Genomic DNA, 21,478 nt, shown 5'->3' with positions numbered 1-21,478 from the left:
TATCTTGAAAGAGAATTAATTTCTTCTACGTAAGCATAATGTCTAGATTTTTCAGATACTGAGCATTTCAAGACAATCAATCATGTCAAAAACTCCCTGTCCTATTGGCACCCTCCATGTTTCATTTTATGCTAATCACCTTGTTACTAATCCAAGAAGCATGCGTACTATTTTTCAAGGAGAAGCTCTATTAAACAAAACCATGACTTCTTTAGCACCTTAGGACATTAATACTGTTTGTGAAAAAAATCAATGTAGGACTTCAGTTAAAAAAAACCAAACCCAAACCAGATGAAGTAAATGGTTGTTTTTGGGATATAACGCTTTCCCACAACGATTTTGGCTACTCTGTCCTACCATCGTCCCAGCATACTAGATTGCTGCTGTATTAGAGGGAGATTTTCAAGAGAACTTTAGGACATGCTAGAGAATTACTGCCTTATTTTGATGAATAGATTTGCTTCCCTTCCTCCACAAAAAAATACAGATCTTTTTTGTAGGAAAGTGGGAAAAAAATGACCTACAAACCTGAGAAATAACCTTAGCAGATAATATTACCAAACAGCACCCCTGAGGAAAATTTATGGGGTAATGAGTGAATCTAGAGCAAGTTAAAAAAGTAGCAAATACAATGAAGAGCACCACTGAGCTAAAATAACATAAAAATGCATTCCATAGACTGCTTAATCTGAACTTTCAAATATCAGCTACATTTCATTAAACAGTCAAGAACAGGTGAAATTTAGTTTATAGAAAACAATATAGTCAACGTCAATGCTGCTACACTCTAAAAATATTTTTTTTCCTCTTGTTGTAACATAACATGATTTCTGTAATGCTACTGTTGAGTATATGGTATTGGGTAACCGTTTCCAATTTATTCCCTGACCCTTGATAACTTGCTTGCTTAGTGGCTTACTAGGCTAGAGAGCTAATTGGTCACTTGCATCTATGCCTATGCCACTAACTGGAGACACTTAAATTAAGTGTTTAAGTTAGAAGTCCATTCCTTTTCCATTCCAAGAGAAAAAATCCAATTAATACTTTCTGGAAGACAACCTGAATCTGTCAAAGGAAATCACTGTCTCTGGAGAAGCATCTTTCATTCTCTGATTGTGGAATGAGTCTGTTTGCCCTACATTAACTTCAGTATCCCAAATCACCCTTAAGAAGTCTGCTAGGTTGACCATGAAACATTTTAAAGACTGTTTAATTTTCACTCTGTGGATTTAAGTTACAATGATAATTTTCTACTACTCTTTTACTCAATTAATTATTGTAGTTCATAAGAGTGTTATGCACTGCATAAGTCAAGCCACAAATCACAAGTGTGACAAAAACAACTTCTTAAACAATCTGTTTTAGCTTGATTTACAACATGACATTTAGACATCAGTCCTGTGACTGCTTATCAAGTTTCAAAATAGTCTACAAGATGCAGAGTACATTGGAATATTCAGATTAAGTCAGCAATATTTCCTATCAAGTTTGCACTGAAATTATTTTATGAGAGTTGGGAAATACACTTTGGAAGCAGGTGAGTGAAAAAAATTTGAGATAACATGTGTCCTCACAAATTTATGTACTAATTATTTAGAAAACAGTTACCAGTTATATTACTATTGTTCTTTCACAATTCAACAGAAGAATTCAATGGCTGATTCTGATGAATGTTCCAGCTAGTCCATAAACATTTCTATAAGCAAAAATACATGGCAAAATAAGAACAGAGCAAACTGTTCTGCGCCGCCTCTCTCCGCCAAGTAGTCTTCCATCGTATAAATATTTTTAGCCCTAAGGATCTCCTCAGCCTATTGTGGTTTGCCTATTCAGTAACTGTCAGCAGTTCTTTTTCCCCAAAATAGTTGCCTTCTCCTGACCACCCTCAAAATTATTTTAACCATAGTATCCTTTGTCAAGGAGTTTCATAGGTCTACTATCTTATGCATGAAGAACTACTCCACTAAGCATGAAGAACCTGACTTTCATTAACTTAATTTGGTAGCCTGTAGTTCTTCCGCTGGAATTCCCTGCTCACAGTGCTCCTAATCTTACGGATCCCTACTACATCGCCTTTAAACGGTTTCTTTTTTCTAGGCTGCAGGAGCCCAGACTACTCACTTCTTTAATGAACACTGCTCCACATCTTCAGTCATTGCTCTTGCCCCTCATCAAACACTTTACAGTTCAAGGTGCACTTTGAGATGACAACAGGAAACAAACAAGTTTTCTTCTGGTATCTTGTTTGGCTAACACTTTCAGATCTTTTAATCTGTGATTTTTGAAACCACTGGTCAAATCAATTTCTAAAGAGAACAGCTCAGCTGCTGTCTCATGCTGGTTACGGGTGTCCAAATTCCTATGTATATGGACCTCTGAGTGGTGGAGGGATAACAAAGGAAGGGATTAAAAGTCTTAAGAATTTACTTACAGGTGATCCCGGAGTTATTCTTGATACTACTAATGGCATTTTTTGATCTACACCACCCTAGAGGAGTGCGAAGTAAATAAAAATCATAAATATATCATTAAGCATAAGCAGCATTTAAAACAATAATCACATTTTTGTTTTTATATAAACTTTATGCTCTGTCACTATAGGCAGGGTTGATAAGATTGAATTTTCATCAGTAAAATGGGGGGTGGGGGACAGCATCTTTAAATTTACCATTTTCCAGTAAACTAGATCCAGTGTCTTTGCTTGGCCATGTATTTTAATAGGCAATAAACAGATCAAATACAGTATTTATTCTAACCCTATCCTTCAAGCAAGCGTAATTCAACACCTGAACTTGCAAGGTGGACACTGTTCTTCAATGTTGTGATGAACCTGCAAGGGATTGGGTAGGATCAAAGTTCCAGACAACTGTACTCCCTTCTTCTCTTTATGTGACTTTCTATCACTACCCCATCAATAAATGCCCAAGGTGATAAGAGCAAACTCTGACCCATTTTTTATATTATGGTTACTTTACACTACTCTATCTGCTTAAATGGAATTTCAGTGAGGGGATGTCAAAAATTTACAACAGTCAGTTATCAACAGTAATTTCCATTTTCTTAATAAATTACTTTTCACCTTTCCGATATGATTTTTTAATGGATTTATTCAATTGGATAGCACAAACTATTTAACTTGTTTTATAGTACAGAGGGAAAATTTTCCAAAAGCTGATGCCTTTATGTAGGCTATCAAGTTCATATTTAAGCAGCCAAATAGGCAGTCCGCCTTGGAAACGTGTCCCATCCACAGTATATGCAACTAGAAAACACAGAAGTAGTAGAGGCTTATTTCTGTAGATGTTGCTTTAGCATTTAAGGATTAGGATGCCACTTCTAAAAATTCCTGGTCCATTCCTGTAGAATACACTACTTTCTCCAAATATTTCTTTAAAGTGAAGACTAATCATAAAGTCAAAGCATAGTATCTCTATAAAGCATTTTAAAAAAATCACTAAAAGATTGCTGGTTTACCTTTAGATTAAATCCAAACTTCCCCTCTTCATCTGGTATGATACGCACCAAAAGTAAATCTCCCTCAATTAGGTCATTCTGCAATATATAGAAAAAACAAACCAAAACTATTCTAATTTTTAAAAGAAAATAGCAACAAATTAGAAAATAGTGCATCCAAATTTAGATGTGCTGAACAAAAATACTCTTCTTAAATCCACATTTAAAATAGGAGGATGCTAAGGTTACAGAATATACTCGTGATTGTAACCTTTTAAATTGTAAAAATAGCAATATACTTAACAGCAAATATGTTCTCTGCTTGCTCTATCCTAACACTGTTACTCTCAGCTTTCGCAATTGATAGCTCCTATTAAAATTGTCAACGTGTTTGAACTGTAATTCAACAAACATTGTCTTTAGTAAAGGTCACATAAAAGGAAAAAATGTTAAGTGCAACTTATTTGACTCAATTGTACTCTAAGGACTACGAAATGACTACTTTTTCCCCTAATTTTTCTCCTGTAAATGGGTGCATTGGAATCTTCTGCAAGAGATCCACAAGTCAGAAGCATTCAGAGTTGGCAGTAGCTACTGGCCAGGCAGATTAGGAAGCTGTTCAGCACCCACGTGGAACAGGCTTGAGAAAGGGGACAAAGGATCCACTACCGCAGTTCTAGCAGAGAGCAGCTGCTCTCTAGCCAGCGTAGAACTCAAAGGAGGATGTTTAGCCGTCCTGAAGAAGAGATGCCTGGGATAAAGCAGAGCTGTGCCTGCTATCAAAACAAATAGCAACTTGAGTTATCTGATCTTTCCCCTTGGACAAAATAAGATTTAATCATGTAAGGATTCCCATTCCACTAGGAACTTCTGCTGCAGATGTTTCTGGAAGCCTGGATACTATGGAAATCAATGCAGTCGCCAGGTTTGCCTATCATACAGCATACATCCTTGAATAAATTTGAGTAGTAAGATGAGATTTATTCTTACTGCCACATAAAATATGCTCATCCTAAAATACAACCACAATTTTTGTGCGTTCTTCATCTACAGTTCAAAGGTACATTCAGCACTAGCTTTGACTTCAAAAGCACACAACTGAACATACCTTATCACAGTAGTACGGACTGGAATCTTCCGTTGAGCCGCTTTTTGTAACGTTGTCGTATGTTTCTAAGAACTGTTTATCCACGCCTTCTAATGGGTAAGAGCCGGAAATGTTACCAACTCCATTGGGAGAATGAGCCAAGGCTTTAGGTGAGATACGGGTCAGGGAACTCCGCGTTGGACTATTTCCCAATACATTCCTTCATTTAAAAAGGATAAATATTACCAGGTATCGTTATCCAGATTTTAAAATGAAATAGTACAACATACAAATATACTGCCCAGTTAACAGTATGTCAACTTTATATTTAGATTTAACCCCACTTCTTGAGGTGCAGGGTAACAAGACTGGAGTATGACCTAAGCTTATCATTTGATCAGTGGACATCCAGAAGAATGGACCAAACAAAATTTCAGTAGCAAAACCATTTTTAGCAACATATTAGGTTGTTAGCATTGAAAGGTACTGTTACAGTGGTACATGAAACCACAGTAACACCAGTAGAGTTGAACCCCATGGGAAAGGCACCTCATTTGCCAATCCTACCCATGAAAACGTTTTGCTGCTACTCCACTCTCATTCTTGCAAAGCACTTCTTTTTCCCATTCTTCCCTCTTATGAGTGCCAACTCAACCTCATTCCTTTGGGAGAAGGCAGTTCGCAGAAAAGTCATGGTAAATTGTCAGAGAAATAGGAAATGAAGTGACAATGAAAGGTTTAATTACAGTTAACACATTCTGTCACTGAGGTAGTTATAAAATTGTAGAAGGACCCTGAATTAAATTGGGGTGCAGACCTGGCCCAGTGATTCAAGAACTTTAAAATTCAAGGATAATGGAAGCCACCAATTAAATATCTCAAAACTTAGAATTGGCCAAGTTGCCTGGTCGTGCTCCGGGACCTTTCAAACATCCATTTAGCTACATGCCCTCTTATGAAAAGGATGAAATGCAGACCTCTAATACAAACAAACCTCTTCTTTAATTGGACCAAACTCACAGATAAGACATAAACTAACTGCTCTGTGTTTACAAATACTACACAATACTTTGAAAATCTCTGTCCTCTGGGAAAGCTGAGGTATAGCTCAGACACAGTTTCCTATCACTAACATACAGCGCTGTGTATAGCAAAAAACGAGTCCTAGATGCTTGTATTAACCCACGGCAGACAGACCTTTCACTTCCATGATACATCACCATGCTCAGTGGCAGTACATTTTGCAAGAACACTCTGCACTGCTACTGACAACCCAGCATTACAATGAAGCATATTGATCCTTTGGAGTATACGTGCTGTTGGCTGGTTATTGCAGTTCAGCCCTAAAAGCAACATCAAATTCTTATAGGGTTAAAGTAGCAGAAGTATATGCAAGTAAAATCTGGCATTAAAATTTGTAAATTCAAACATTTATCTCTGCTCTGGTACTAGTCTACCTATATACATGAGCTTTTTTTGAACCATTTCACAGAATGGTAGGGGTTGTAAGGGACCTCTGTGGGTCATCTAGTCCAACCCTCCTGCCGAAGCAGGGTCGCCTACAGCAGGCTGCACAGGACCTTGTCCAGGCGGGTCTTGAATATCTCCAGAGAAGGAGACTCCACAACCTCCCTGGGCAGCCTGTGCCTCTTCCTCAGAGGGAAGAAGTTCTTCCTCATGTTCAGACGGAACTTCCTATGCTTCATTTTGTGCCCATTGCCCCTTGTCCTGTCGCTGGGCACCACTGAAAAGAGTCTGGCCTCATCCTCCTGACACCCACCCTTGAGATATTTATAGGCATTTATGAGGTCCCCTCTGAGCCTTCTCTTCTTCAGGCTAAACAAGCCCAGCTCCCTCAGCCTCTCCTCGTAGGAAAGATGCTCCAGTCCCCTCACCATCCTTGTAGCCCTCCGCTGGACACTCTCCAGCAGCTCTTCATCTTTCTTGAACTGGGGAGCCCAGAACTGGACACAGTACTCCAGATGGGGCCTCACTAGGGCAGTGTAGACGGGGAAGAACAACCTCCCTCGACCTGCTGGCCACGCTCTTCTTGATGCACCCCAGGATACCATTGGCCTTCTTGGCAGCCAGGGCATCCTGCTGGCTCATGGTCAACCTGTCGTCCACCAGGACACCCAGGTCCCTCTCCGCAGAGCTGCTCTCCAGCAGGTCCACCCCAAGTCTGTACTGGTGCATGGGGTTGTTCCTCCCCAGCTGCAGGACCCTGCACTTGCCCTTGTTGAACTTCATCAGGTTCCTCTCTGCCCAACTTGCCAGCCTGTCCAGGTCACGCTGAATGGCAGCACAGCCTTCTGGTGTATCTACCACACCTCCCAGTTTGGTGTCATCAGCAAACTTGCTGAGGGTACATTCTAACTCTTCATCCAGGTCATTGATAAAGAAGTTAAAAAAGACTGGGCCGAGTACTGACCCCTGGGGGACACCACTAGTTACCGGCCTCCAACTAGACTCAGCAGCCACTATTAGCTGTCAGTGAAGAAGTAATACTACACTACAGAAGAATGTAGCTTAGGCTTTTAACATACAGGACTTGCATTGCAGCAAACTTTAACAATGCCAACACTTACTTCTCAGCTTGTGGAAATCTGACTGCAACAAATGTAAATGTTCTGAAAGGTGCCATCAAGCAAATGTATTCTTGCCATAATATTTCTGATATTCAATTATAGTATGTGTACTTGGCAATGGGAATGAAGCGTTTTGTGCAACATCTGCAGAATTTTCAGTCAGTACAGAAAATATTTTTTCAGTGTTCAGCAAATATTATTCATTTGGTGCTCTCAATTTCAAAATACTTTTAGGTAGTGAACTATAATGACACTTAAAAGAATTATAATGTCAAAATCATGTTTTCATCTGATAGCTTCCAGGACTTGCATGATTCCTGTGAGGTCCATGTTCAGGAAGGAGGAACATTGTCTATGTAAATACACCCTAATAAGTTTTTCAGAACAACATAATTTGAAAAAAAACATTTCATTTACAGGTTGAGATTACAGATCATAATGATGTTTCAGTGTAGAAAAATATTAACAATACCAGAAAAATATGACAAATTATCTCAGTTAATGCTTTCTGGCACTATATAAAGAGTTACCAGATAAAAGTGGATTCTTGCATCATTAAACTTTTACAACAAATTCTTTGTTAACAGTGATTAAGAGTGTATTAGGACTTAAGATTTTCCACATCCTGATCCAAAAACTTCGTGTTTCTCACAACTATTTACAGTCTTTGATTGGTTTATACATTTGTTTGTGCCTTTCACCCATATAAGACCACTACTTTGAAAAATCAGCTGAAGTTATGTATTGTATTGTGTATCTTAAAGCTAGAGATTCTATAGTAGAAGGTTTAAAGAAAACTCACTTTGGTGATTCTTGTTCGGATGACCTGTTAAGAAAAAAACAACAGTAAATGAACATAAGTTAGATCTTCAGGAAAGCAGGAACTAATAAAAAAAAAGATACCTGCATAAAAGCCAAAACCTGTGCTCACAATAAGTTAAAGAATACTTAATCCTATGCTCAAAGTTTGAGTCAGATAATTATGGAATTTATGAAGCACTCAACAGAAATCCCAGGGCAGCTCTAACAGCTGACTTCCACTTTTGGCACAAGCCCAACTACAGACAACACACATTTCTACCACAACTTAAACTATGTAGGAGTTTACTGAGGCAATTGCTTAGCAAAACACACTACATCATTTAAGAAAGTTTTAGATGTGGATCACAATGACTACAAGCATCACTGTATTTTGTAAAAAGTCAAACGCAGCAGAATCTTTATGTATAGGTAACAAGAAATGAGCGTAGGCAGCTTCAGAAGCATGAAGTTTCTCAACACTTATAATGTGAGAGCAGAACTGATACTGATAGAGAACTTTAAGACAAAGCATAACTAAAGCTGAAGTGGTTACACAGATGAAGACAATCTAGCACAGAAAAGAAATAAAAATTTACAGTACATAGCATTTTCCAAGGCATTCAATTAGCTTAATCAGAAATCACCTGAAACAGTGAGCTAAATTATATTACCTCAGTTAAAACAATAGCTGTGACACTAAGATAAACTTGAAAGCAAAAGTTACCCAAAAGGTGCTTGCAAAGCAAAGTAAGTTTAAGGCAGATCGGATAGCTTTACAAATTTAACCAAGTAGTGACCACAAAAACCTGGAGTGACATAAGTCCATGCTGGAAAATTACAAACCTGAAGTAGTTTGGTTTGAACGTAGAGTTATTGAATTGTCAAATTATAGGAGGCAATTCAGAGTATTCAGTTAAATTTTCAATTATTGTTCTGTAAACCAGCCTCAGTACTAAGAATTATGCACTTTGTTTCATCAAAACTTCAGTAAAAATAGCAGCAATATCACTCTAGTTAAGTTTCCTTACATGTATTCTACACTCTGAAGAAATTCTTCTTTGAGAGGCAAAGATGGTGAAGCTTGATTCCCTAGGAATTTGTGGATGTTTCGTTTGCATGTACTTTTAACTTTTTTTAAAGCACTAAACTACTTTTTTTTACTGCAGTCATGCCCTCTTTGTGATTCCACTGACATCCACTCCCACTCTCCCACAAATACCTCCGGATCTCCTTGTTTGCAATCCCAGTACTATTTTTACCCCCTAAATGCCAGCAGTGCACAGCAGATCCTTTGGGAACGCGCACTCACTTGCCGCCTGACCAGCCCACATCTAAATGGAACAGACAACCATTGGACTCGTACTGTAACTGCTCAGTGAGAAGAGAATGTCAGTTTAAGGGTTTTTTCTTCTGCCTAGTCACTGACTTTCTGATCTTGTAGAAAACTTTACATCTTTGAAAACTCAACTCCTACATTAGATTTGACTGCAATCGTCCAAATGTTCTTAAGTGGGAACAGAGGCAGACAGGTAGTGCAATGACATTATTTCCTTAGGAAGTCATGCTAAAAATAAAGAAACATTGAATTTATTTTCATTTAAGCTAATTGATTTCCCTGTGAGTCAAAGAACAATGAAACTGTATATCTTTTGTATGTTTTGCCACAGCAGAGCTACAGCTATATTGCCAAGTTCTGTGTAAAATTCAAGATGCTAAAAGTTAACCCTTTCCAAAGCCTTCACCAAAAATTTGCACACGTAGTATTGTGATGCAAGTTGATGCAATGTCCCTATTCTAACATCTTATCTCCCCTCTTTCCTCCCAATAGAGTGAGGTAATTTGAGACAAAAAAACCAACTTTGGCTTCCCTTCATATACTGTGTATAAAAATACAGCAATTTTTTTCATCATCTCAGGAATATGTTTGCAGACTTAAATGTGGGATATAAATTCTTAGTAATATTTGCTGAATCTGTTGACTTATTGCACTTTAATTCAAACATACCAGCTCTGAAAGAGCTACTGAATCATTCTATAACCTTTTAAAGTGGCAAAAGGCAACCAAAAATTTGACCTAGAAAGTGACCAAATTCAAGGCTTAAAAGAATTCATCAGGGACAATGCAGCTCTGTCTTCCTAAAGTTCTTAGTAGCTTAGCATGCTAAAACTGCAGAATTCTGCTCCACCACTCAGTTAAACAGTATTTTTAGCATTTAATTTCTCAAAGTTATAAAGCACCTTGAACATGAATTACTATATGCTTTTTTCTGGCTATATAGTATTACACATTTTACTAATGTACCTTCCTCATTTCACAATATACAAGAATCATATATTAAGTCAACAAAGACAAGACTCACCAGACCAGCCATTCAACTTTTTGATTGAGAAAGACAGCCCTTCCTTGCAAGGAAATTAAGCTTTCCATTGGTGCAGCTAACAAGCAAACGCTTTAAAACTGCAGGTAATTTCTCTTCCTTACTCCACAATATACCTACAACGATGCCATTTCAATCTTTCGCTCACTATGGATTACTCTGTTGGTGATGATATTTTATTGTAAAACTCTTTGCCCTGACAAGTCCAACTCTCCTCTTCTGTCAGGAGGACAGAAAGGAAAGGTCTTAAGAAAAGACCATCCTCCCCATTTTGGTGTGCCCTACCAGGGAACTCTGCTATTCTGAGACCTGAGGATGATAAACTACAGCGGAGTAAAACCCCAAGAGAAAAGGGACAACCGAAACAATAGCCCTGTAGCAAAACTCCCCCTTTACAAACAACTGAAGGAAACATCTGTAGGTTTTGCCCTTGTGCTGTTTTTGAAGTTCTTAAAGCTTCTGTTATTTTAACACCTGCAGGGCTGAGGAGACCGAGTGTGCCAGCACCTCCATTATCACCCCTTTTCTGAGAGCTCATCATTAGAAGTGGAATTATTATTCATATGACCAATATGTGCAAGGTATTTGCAGCAATACCTTTTTGATGCCTTTTAGAGAAATTTATACATAGAATACTCAGCATCCCTACAAGCAGAACAACTGCGCAAAAAGGTGATGTAGATTCTTTGTACTGCATACTTAAGTACCATTACAGAAAAACTTGAGGACTTCATGGTATACACAAGTTTTTCAGCAACTGTCTATAAATTCCAAACAGTCACATTTATAAGCTGCTGCCATCACCCATAAAAGTATAATTTCAGTCACTCCGCATTGCCTTTTTTGACCATATTCCACTTTACTGACTTTCCATGAAAATTTCATCTATTCTGCTACTCTGCATCTGTCTGCCTTGTTGTGAAGTTTGCCTTCTCACAGATCTGCAATTCAACTTTGAGACTTCCTTTTTGGATGCAAAATGATTGTTTTTTGAACTGGCAAGGAAAGTGTAGTGCATTTTAATAAAGATATATATTTAAAAAGAAAGGTTTACATGTAAGTAAAATATATACATGTACTATTTTCATGTATATTTGAGTGGAAGAGCACAGTAAAACTCATAGAAGTCTATTACTAGTAGTCTTAAAACCCTAATTTGAAACTAATTCAAATGTTCTCAGATCCATTGCTTAGTATTAGAAAGACATCTTCTTCGAAAAAGACCTGAAGTGCACAAACAAGGACAAAGGACTTTTGTGAGATGCAGCAGATTTTGCAAGAACAAGGAATCGATCACCTCTGTATATTATTAAAAACTAAGGATAAATAACTTAGTTTAAATTTTTAAATTATTTGCAATTTTCTACCAAGAAAATAGTTACTAGGATTTGGCTGCATACACCTGAAGGGTACTTTCATCAACAGTAATGCTTTAAAAATTTTGTTCACAAAAGGAATTATATTTTAGTTAAAATAATGTGTTCCCATAGTACATTCACCAAAGCTCACTATACAGCTAGCAGTTTATTGTCTATCAAAATGGCAAGCTGAAAGAATTGAACAAATGCAGCATACGTTCAGGAAATCTATTTTCAGTGCAATACCTTCACCAGATGATGCATCACACTTACACCCGGAGCGTATATGCACTTCCAGAAATTCATAGCACAGTGCAAGTGAATTTCCTTTCTGTATACTAGTTCATCATTTCACTTCCTTCCCCTCCAACTCTGGGACTGTACGCATTATGCCATCTCTATCATCTATAGTTTTAGAACATAAGTTAAAGAGGTTTACAGCTTTTCAAACACGTTTATGAGAAAATCCTACATATGAATATGTTGCATTTATAACAAGTAGGATTGTAGACTTAAAGTAATTTAGGTTGGAAGGGATCTTCAGCGACCACCTAAACTCTTGTTCAAAGAACAGCGAACATCAAAGCTAGATGAGGGTGTTCAGGTCCTTGCCACGTTGCGTTTTGAGGCTCTCCAAGGATGGAAACACCTCCACCTTTCTGTCAATGGGTACAAGGGCTTAACTAATCGCAGTGGAATTTTTTTTCCCCAGTGTATTTTGAGCATTTCCCTTGCTATAACTTGTGTCCATTGCCTACATGTTTTTGCTGTGCACCTCCAAGAAGAGTTGGCTCCATATTCTTGATAACCCTATTTTGGTAAAGTCAACAATGCGACCAGCCCATCCTCAAGCCCCCAGCCTTTTGATTTTCCTCATACATCATATGCTCACATCTAGGAATAGCTAGCCAGATTTATCTCACCAGTCAAAGTATGACTAAATATAAAGCCTCACTTGTTTAGTAGGTTTTTCTTACTGACTGATACTATACCTTATCACTTCAAAATGTGTTTTACAATAATCTTCTTTCTGGTTCAACGGAAAATTTCACAGCTAATCTTTTCTGTTAAGCCACTGAGTCTAGTCTAGTCTAAAAAACTACCAAAACACTTGTTCCTATGCAGTCTGTTGTTCCAAACCAGACAGACATCTTTGGTTTATTTAATTAGAGTGAAAAAGAGAAACTGAACACAGTTCAAGTAGCAAGACCTTTCACACAGCTTTATCAGGTTACTTTTCCAAGCCAATAATGCAGTTATTTCTTCCCTTAAGATAGCACCTTATACGCATAGTTAAATTTATATATTGTTACTAACAAGTACTCTTCCCACTCAGAAAAGTGTGTTAACACTTAAAACTATTCCACCTATAGTACAAAAAAAATTTAGAAAAGCACAAGCCATCAAATCAGAATTTACAAGGTCAAAAATGAGCTATGCTCCTCATAGAAAAGAGAAACTGAAATCTTGAACCACAAAGAAAACTGTTCCAGTATCACTTTGCTTCTAACACCTTCTTGTCTGAAAGAAACACCAGCTTGCCTTAATGAGACAACATTCAGTTAAGGGGCAAGTGTGAGTATTGGTAACAACGCACTGCCATCCCACAAGCCTCGATTAAAACATTAAATACATGAACAGGAGAAGAGTGAAGGATACTCTCTACAAACTGGTTGAAAACCATGCAGCTCCCCACAGCTGGGTTCTCAGAGGTTAAGAGTATTAAACAACACAGTGGTTTTCAGTTTTCATTTCTTGACATTCATTCATTCACTTCCATTTCTCATTTCACTGTGAAGTGTGAACATCTGTATCACACCTTAAGCACCAGAAGGCGCTTGAGAAAAAGGAAAGGAACATACGGGGAAAATTGAAGTTCAAAGCTCCTTAAATACTACTTGTTTACATTTCTTTATGTTTTCACAGCAAACCTTGGACCTTGTTATTTTAAGTTCACCAAATGTTTAAAGTGCGTATTATCAAAACATTTAAATCTACAAATTATTAATTTACAACAAATACTTGAACATAAGGAAACAAGCAAACTCTTCTTAGTGATTTAAATTTTCACTTATTTACTTGAAGATAAAGGGTAAGCCAGTTTCTTTCAAGTTTTTCTTCTGTTCTTGTCACAGCTTATCGGTGAAGAAACCTACACATGTACTAGTGGGCATGATAAGCATTACATTACATTTTAACTTTTTTTTTTTTAAATCTCAATACAAGGAACCAGAACTTGCAAGGGGAATGGTCAATGTAGTCTTTCAAGACAAAACCTAACATTTGATACAAGATCAAGCACATCAGAGTACATGATTCCAAAATGTAATCAGTCTATTGCCCCAGTTAAAGCCAACTTAGATTTGAAGATTACCGATTAAATCACAAATATTTTGGAATTTCCCAACCTGACCTTGAAACAATGTCACATACTTCAACATGACTACTTCATTTTCACTGTAGCCTTTTGCCCTTAAATGACACAGTAGCATACAGACTGCACTAGTGTCACAGAAAGGCAAACCAGTAATGATGATTTGTTTCTCTACACCAGCGAGGCTTTCTTTATGCCAGATTTGAAATTGTAGTGGTACCTTTATCAAGACAGACTGCAACAGTGATAATCTTCAGCTACTATACCAGGCTAAAAAAACGAAAAATTACAAATAAAAAGAATTCCATGCACAAGTCCACCAGCTTGCCTTTAAAAACAAACAACTGTGGTTTAATCCTGTTACACTGACAGGGAAATATTTTTCTCAAAGGCAATGTCTTCCAGAAGCTCTATCCAGGCTACCTATCAGGATAGCAGACGGTCAGGATGGATTGATGCAAGGCAGCCTGTTGGTATGACAGAACTTTGAAAAAAACCCACAACTTACAGCAGCTTTTCCACAGAGTTAACTTTAGAAATAATAAAGCCTCCTAATATAACTTAAATTTATTTTCTATCTTAAAGGAAAGCCATAAGACTTCATATTCATAACTCTTCCCTAATGTGTATCTCAGTGTTTAAGGACATCGAAGATAAGATATGTAACCTCATAGAATAGAGAGAACTTTTTTACTTTGCTTAAAATAAGTAATGTAGTCAGTCAGTAGCAGCAGTGCTTTGCTGAAGAAAATGCAAATCTCTCAAGAAAAACACCTTCAGGGAAGCTGAAGCCAAGACTAGAGAAAGCCAATTTTAACTGAAAAAGAGTTATCAAAGAAATGTACTTAATATGTTTTATCTCAGTGTTGTCCTTGAAGTAATTTTAAAAACAAAATAATAGTAGTATCACGTGCATATGCATGTAGGCAGGGGATAAATACAGTGACAGAGTGAGTACCACATATAGTCAGAAGATAGACCGGATTACCTGTTCTGAGCTGGTGAGGCACAGCCATAACAAGGTGTGGCATAACACAGAAAGCAACCCATGAGACTTTGGAAGGCTCAGTGTGAGCTTCATGTCTGTGTTAGTGTTAATTTTTCAGTGGCATTAGCAGACAGATGAGATGCACAGCAACAGGGCAACAAAGAGGAAAAAGAACTGAGAACCTTTCTTCACAAAGGCTGGGGAGGCCTGGGCTACACAAAAAAGTCCTCTTGAAGTCCTCTTCAGCACTGTCTTTGATGACAGGTTTTGTATGCAGCTGTGATTTGAGATGGTTGGCTTAGATAGGCAACCCTATTCATGCCCTGTAAATAAAGCTCTATTTAATATATGTTAATTTGGGATTAGAGCAATTTTTTTGTCTATAATACATATGTAATAGCTCCAATCTTTTCTGCGGACACTAATCTGAGAGAGAAAAATTGCTTCTTTTCACTATGTCTGAGCCTCAAATTGTACTTGAATGTGAAAGCACCTTAGATAAATTGGGTAGCAGAAGCAGTCAAGCTACACCAAATACAAGACCCATAAGCTTGCCCTGGCTTTCTGTAGTTCACCTATGTGCATGGTTTGGTCTATTTTCTAATTCTCTTTTTTCCAGTCACAGCCTGTAGGATATACCTCATAAATTTCAGTTAGAAGGCAGAATGTTCACACAATGCCCATTTTTAAAACAATCACTGTGTTCTTCAGAGAAACAATACAATAAATGACAAAATATTCTTGACCCTGATCTCCAGCATGCTCATTTAAAGTATTTAACAGTAAACATATTTCAAGATGTTGACTTGTTGATACAGTACAATCTATTTAAACAAACAGAAGAAGAAATATTAACAACCAATATGTTTTATGCTCTCTACACAAAGAGCTGTTCCACATAACATGTTTTCTAAATTGTGCACTGTTTTATAGAAAGAAAATAGAACTTGATTGATTCCCTTAAGTGAGTAAACACAGCAAGGAGGAAAACTGATTAAGAAAATAATTATATTTGGTATTGTCAGGAGGAAATAAAGGTGTATAGGGAAATAAATGCAGGTGTATGCACTCTGCCAGCAGCAGTGGTTGCTACAGTTCTGATACCCACCAAGGTTCCAAATATGCCTTAGTAGGATTAGGGACACAGCAAGTTTTGTTATATGAGTTTTACCTCTGTGTTTGTCTCAAAAAGGACTATATCACAACAGATCAGCTTGAAGGTAGATCTATCTTGGAACACTTGTCGTTTTGACAAAAAGGACTTAAGATATCACCCAGGGGCTGAAAAGAAACAGGTGAAAACTATCTCCCCATCCCTGAAATGATAATGGCAGCCTGAAAAATACAGAAGAGCCATATCCCACACTAACTGTAGCTTGCACAGTCTTAAGTTTCAGACACAGTAGAGGAAATTGATGTGACCACGTTCATTTCACAAAAATCAAGCAGCTGCATGATTATAACTAAGATTTGAGGTCCCAGACACAAATATTCAGTGATAAAAAACAAGCATCTTGCAGTTGTTTGCTGGTAGCTCTCCAAAAATGTTTCAGATTTTTTTCCATATCAAAGTTCTTCATTAGTTATAATTAGCATTAACTAACACCTTTTTTGATAGACTCAGACAGCAGGCTAGAAAGTAAAAAAAGAGCCCTCTAAAGACAATGTATATTAGCAGGACTATGAGAAGCTACTCTTGGCTCTCCTCTAATGAAAAAGAAATACTGAAATTGCAAATCCGTTTTTTTCTGTAACATGTTTCAGTTATGTCAATTCAAACCTGCTGAGGACCAGTATGTCAAAAATGGGTAAGTTGGCTTGAAAAGATTTATCAGTACGCTGCAAGGTGTTTTGTAGTTAATATATAAATATTCCTGAAGTGTGGCAAAAGTCCAGGAGAAGTGTCCACATTTAATACTGAAGACATGCAAGTTAAACTTATTTTTCACAAAACAGATTTAGCTGATAAGGTAAGATTCCCTCTTTCAATAAGGCATTCAGGGAAAAAAATTTTACTACACATATATCCTTAATTTTAATTTACATCTTTCAACAAGGCGAGCAAGGCAAGTAATGACCACTGCAAGAATATAAAAGAAAAACAGGAATGTGGGCTAACAAACTGTTGAAAACTTCAGAGTACGGAACAAACATTTTGATTTGTATGATCACTGTCAAAAAGGAAAGTATTAACGACAATTTTACTTCATGGAAGTAACAGTTAATACAACAAAGGGTCATTCATTCCATATGTTGCATTCTCCTTCCAAAACATATACTTCAAATTTAAAATAATCAGATTTATGCAAGCATTTTTTAGTTATCTGCAGAGTATCAAATATTATAAACATACTCAAGAAACCAAGAATGCGCTGGGAATAAGACATATAGAAAATTTGGTTATATGAGTTAATAACAGTAATCATCTCCACAGCGAGTGATACTACTCAGATACAGCATAGCCATTAAGTGCTCAGAACACAAATGAATGTGCTATTTTCAAATTTAGAATATCCTATTTTCACTGTCTGAGAAAAAGCATAAAAGCAGGCTTTCCCGCTCCATTTTCAGAAGGCTGAGGAAAGGTGAAAAAGGAAGGAAAGGAAAAAACTACAGGGGAAGAAAAGAAAAAGGCAAATAAAAGAAAAAACCCAACAACGTACTAACCAGTAGGACACAACCCACCAGTCACAGAACACACCATGGAAACTCAGATTTCTGTCTACAGCTTCTACCCTCATCTTCTCCTCTTATGGTCTGCCTCTTGTTATTTTTACTCAAAAAGTACTTCTAAAAGAGTATAAACTGTAAATGTTAAAACACGGGAATGATGCAATTTCCTATCTATGACTATTCATAAGGCATCACATGGCTATTACTGACACTACTAGTACTACGGTTCATCTGACTTCCAGGCAGAAAAGTGGAAAAACAAATTAAAACACCACAGTGTCAAACTCTAAATGCTCATACAACATGTTACTTTTTCCCTTCTTTCATAGAAACCTCTCTACTGTAATGTAGTAACAATACATAAATAATAATAATAAACAGTAAATGAAAATTTGAAGAAAACACTTTAAATCCAGAGCTTAAATGTACAGTTAGTAGCTGCACACTATCACAGAGGTAGGTGAGTCCTACCAGCTTCCATTAACACATTGCTTCTCAAAATACATCTTGCCTTAAAGTTACTAGGGATCACTAGAAATCACTTTCCTTTTGTAACATTACAAAGGAACCTGCATTTTGATACATAGTATTCTCCCCAACAAAAAGTTTTAAAGTAGCTGTTTGCTTTTTGAGACTGAACAATCAACGACTTTGTACATTATTTCTGAAGTTAATACTATGTTAATCTGAAGTTACTCATTAAGAAATGCCTCTAAGATAAGCGTGAGGCCACACACAAAATGTAATATATGAACAAACAAATAATCAATTCACAAAGATAGGCACTTCAAGCCCTGGAAGCAAACCTAACAATGGCTAGACCGCTGCAGGGGAGAAAAAAGTTGGTCCTCAAGGAACACAGGAGAAAATGCCTCAAGGCAAAAAGCCGAGACTGTCTTTAGACTAGCAAGCTACAATTCCTGTGAGGAAAAAAAAAAGATGGATGACTGCTAGCATTATTGTCTTTTTGTGTTTACTCAAATACAGTAATTCTTTCAAGTGATGATACTGAGTTAATGATGTGGAATATAAGTGAATTCAAAAGAGTTCAGTAAGTCTTCCCCACCAAAAAAGGAAGAGTTTATCAGAGGCAAGAAAGGGTTGCAGAAGCTACTAGGAAACAGGATATTACAGATGTGAACAGGCATGCCTTAATAGCTTCTCTGTTTTTACTGAGAACTCAGCTATTGAGAATTGTTTAGGGTTGAAGTGTTGGTTTGGTTTGAAATTGTCATTTTGTATTATGGCATTTGCAGTTCAGCAATTTGTCAACATAAAGCTTACCTAAACACAAAACTGTTTGAACTTATTTTTAATATTATAACTGACAATGATTGGTTTATACTAAAGCTGTTTGGTTATTTGTTTGCTGTTTTTTTAAAAAAATCAATATAGACAAAGAGTTGTTTGCAGAAGTCCTTACCTCCTCTGTGGACTACGGTTCTGAGAGAACTCCGAATCACTATCCTTTGATGTTGGAGAGCCCTTATATGTATAGAAAACATCCTCCGTTTCAGTAATATAACTGATTTCATTTGTAAGGTTATCTACAGATGAGTGTCGTGGTTTACGAATTTCATGACGTAGTCTAGGACTCCGCCTTAAAAATAAGGAACACAAATACAATTTGGAAGATCAGAATAATTTATAAAACTTTATCAAAGTAAATTTTTTTTCCTATTGCAATCTCTGTCCCAAAATCTTCATGACAGACCTACAGATCTTACTTTAAATAATCAATTTTTAAGTATTTTGTATGGTATACTAAGCAATCATACAGTGCTAGGTGCAGTACACTGAATTTGTTTCCCCCCCCCCCCCCTCTAAAAGGCTACCTAGATTGTACAAAGTTCTAATCATAGAATAATTCAGGTTGGAAGGGGCCTATGGAGGTCATCCAGTCCAACCCCCCCGCTCCAAGCAGGGTCAGCTGAGGTCAAAGCAGGCTGCTTAAGGTTTTATCCAGTCGGATCTCAGAAAATTCAAAGGATGGAGACCACACAGCTTCACTAAGCAACCACTGTTCGCCTGTCCTTGGGATGAAGCAGTTCTTCATTATGTCCAGACAGAGCCTCTCTTGTTTCAAGATATACCTGTTGCCTCATCCTCCCGCTACGCAACGCTGAAGAATTAGGCATCTGGGAAACCCTTGCTTCTCCACACTGAACAAGTGCAGTTGTCTCGGGCTCTCCTCACAGGGTAAGTGCTCCAGCCTCCTGACTACCTTAGCGGCTGATGGTCTTTGCCCAGATAACTGCAGTTTGCCAGTGTTTTTCTTGTACTAGTGGACACAAAAGTGGCTACAGCATTCTAGGTAAGGTCTAATGAATGCCAAGCAAAAGGGGGATAATCACTTCCTTTGATCTACCATCTATCCTTCTGTTAATACTGCCAGGTTGCTGTGGACTACTTTGCTGCGGACTTCTTTGCTGCCAGGGCACACTAGATAGCTCATGTACAGCTTGCTGCCTACGAAGATTACCAGGTCCTTTTCCAGAAAGCTGCATCGCAGACAATACTTTTGCACTGGGTTCTTCCTTCTCAGGACTTAGCATTTGTCCTCACTGAATTTCATACAGGTCGTATTGGCCCATTTCTCCAGACTATCAAGGTCCCTTTGGACAGCAGCCCTGCTCCCAAACTTATTGACTCATCTCCCCAGTTTGGTGTCACCTGCAAACTTTATAAGCACTCCATTGCCTCCTCCAGGTCATAAAGACGTTAAGCAGGACAGGTCCATCTTGTTGTCCACCCTTCCAGAACACAACGTCTTAACTTGGGTATAATACTTTCGCAGACGGTATCAAAAGCCTTGCTGAAGTTGAGGTAAGTGACACCCACTCTTCTCCTGTCATCATATACATTCTCAGAATAACTGTTTCAATATATATGTACACACTATGTAATTATTCTGCTAGAGTACATACAATTAGAAAAGGTAGGAGGCTGGAAGGTATGGGAAAGGCTGAAACTGGATTTACCAGTTAGGGGTAACAGGAGGTGATCGAGAAGGAAGGCTTTTGGTCTCTAGATGCTCAACAGATAAAGAACGTCTCATAGATGGGTTCCAAACCATCCCACCTATAACTTTTCTGCAGTACTGGCTGTTTACAGACCTGAAAAGAAATAAAAAAACTGTATGTGAATTATTTTGCATAGAAAACTTGAACAGAATAAAATATGCTTATGAAAGTCAACTGTAGAATTCATCTGTTTTAGAGACTCCCCTGTGCTCACCCCTCCTCACTTATGCATCTGCATTCTCAGAGAGCCATTTGCTGTCCTTCACTTGTGGCATTAAAGCTGCTTGTTACTCCCTGCTACAATGCTAATCACATGCCTGGGTAAAAATAAGTTTTTCTGAGCGCTATTTTTAACCCAATTGTGTTTGAGAAGATCGAGGGAAAACAGGAAATTCAGTATGTCCTATTGGCACCGAGTGCCTGACAAAATGTGTTTCAAACACGGGCAAAAGATTCTAGATGCTCCCTGTTAAAACTCGTAAAGGGGTAACAATTCACTAATGGCTTCACTGAGCACAGGACTACTTTAACCATCTACCTGCTGCCTCAGCAAATAAGGGCTACACCAGACCACTCTCTATTTCCAGAATGAAGCCACATCTGAGTGATGTGTTCCTTATAGAAACAAACCATTAGAGAAAGAACTGACATGAAAAGGGGATCTCCAAGTCTGGACTGCTTCTTGTGACAAGAACCTCACAAGATAAGGGTTACATCAGAACCAGGACGTCAGCTAGGAAAGTAATAAAAATAAC

General features: G+C 37.7%; 1 protein-coding gene across 6 annotated transcripts in view; it reads right to left on the bottom strand.

The window, feature by feature from the left end:
- PTPN3 (protein tyrosine phosphatase non-receptor type 3) overlaps positions 1 to 21,478 on the bottom strand; it is a 130,675-nt gene that overhangs the window by 29,318 nt on the left and 79,879 nt on the right. For all 6 annotated transcript variants that reach the window (XM_075416701.1, XM_075416703.1, XM_075416702.1 and 3 more), the window contains 6 exons: positions 20,682 to 20,816; positions 19,124 to 19,300; positions 7,931 to 7,954; positions 4,562 to 4,760; positions 3,475 to 3,552; positions 2,432 to 2,488 (listed from right to left, as the gene is read on the bottom strand). In XM_075416701.1, the coding sequence (XP_075272816.1) occupies positions 2,432 to 2,488; positions 3,475 to 3,552; positions 4,562 to 4,760; positions 7,931 to 7,954; positions 19,124 to 19,300; positions 20,682 to 20,816 (670 nt within the window). The remainder of the gene's footprint in view (positions 1 to 2,431; positions 2,489 to 3,474; positions 3,553 to 4,561; positions 4,761 to 7,930; positions 7,955 to 19,123; positions 19,301 to 20,681; positions 20,817 to 21,478) is intronic.

The sequence above is a fragment of the Opisthocomus hoazin genome, chromosome 3 (assembly GCF_030867145.1).
Source record: "Opisthocomus hoazin isolate bOpiHoa1 chromosome 3, bOpiHoa1.hap1, whole genome shotgun sequence".
Classification (NCBI taxonomy): domain Eukaryota; kingdom Metazoa; phylum Chordata; class Aves; order Opisthocomiformes; family Opisthocomidae; genus Opisthocomus; species Opisthocomus hoazin.
Note: the sequence above shows the minus strand (reverse complement) of the source record. Positions and strands in the feature narration are given on the sequence as shown.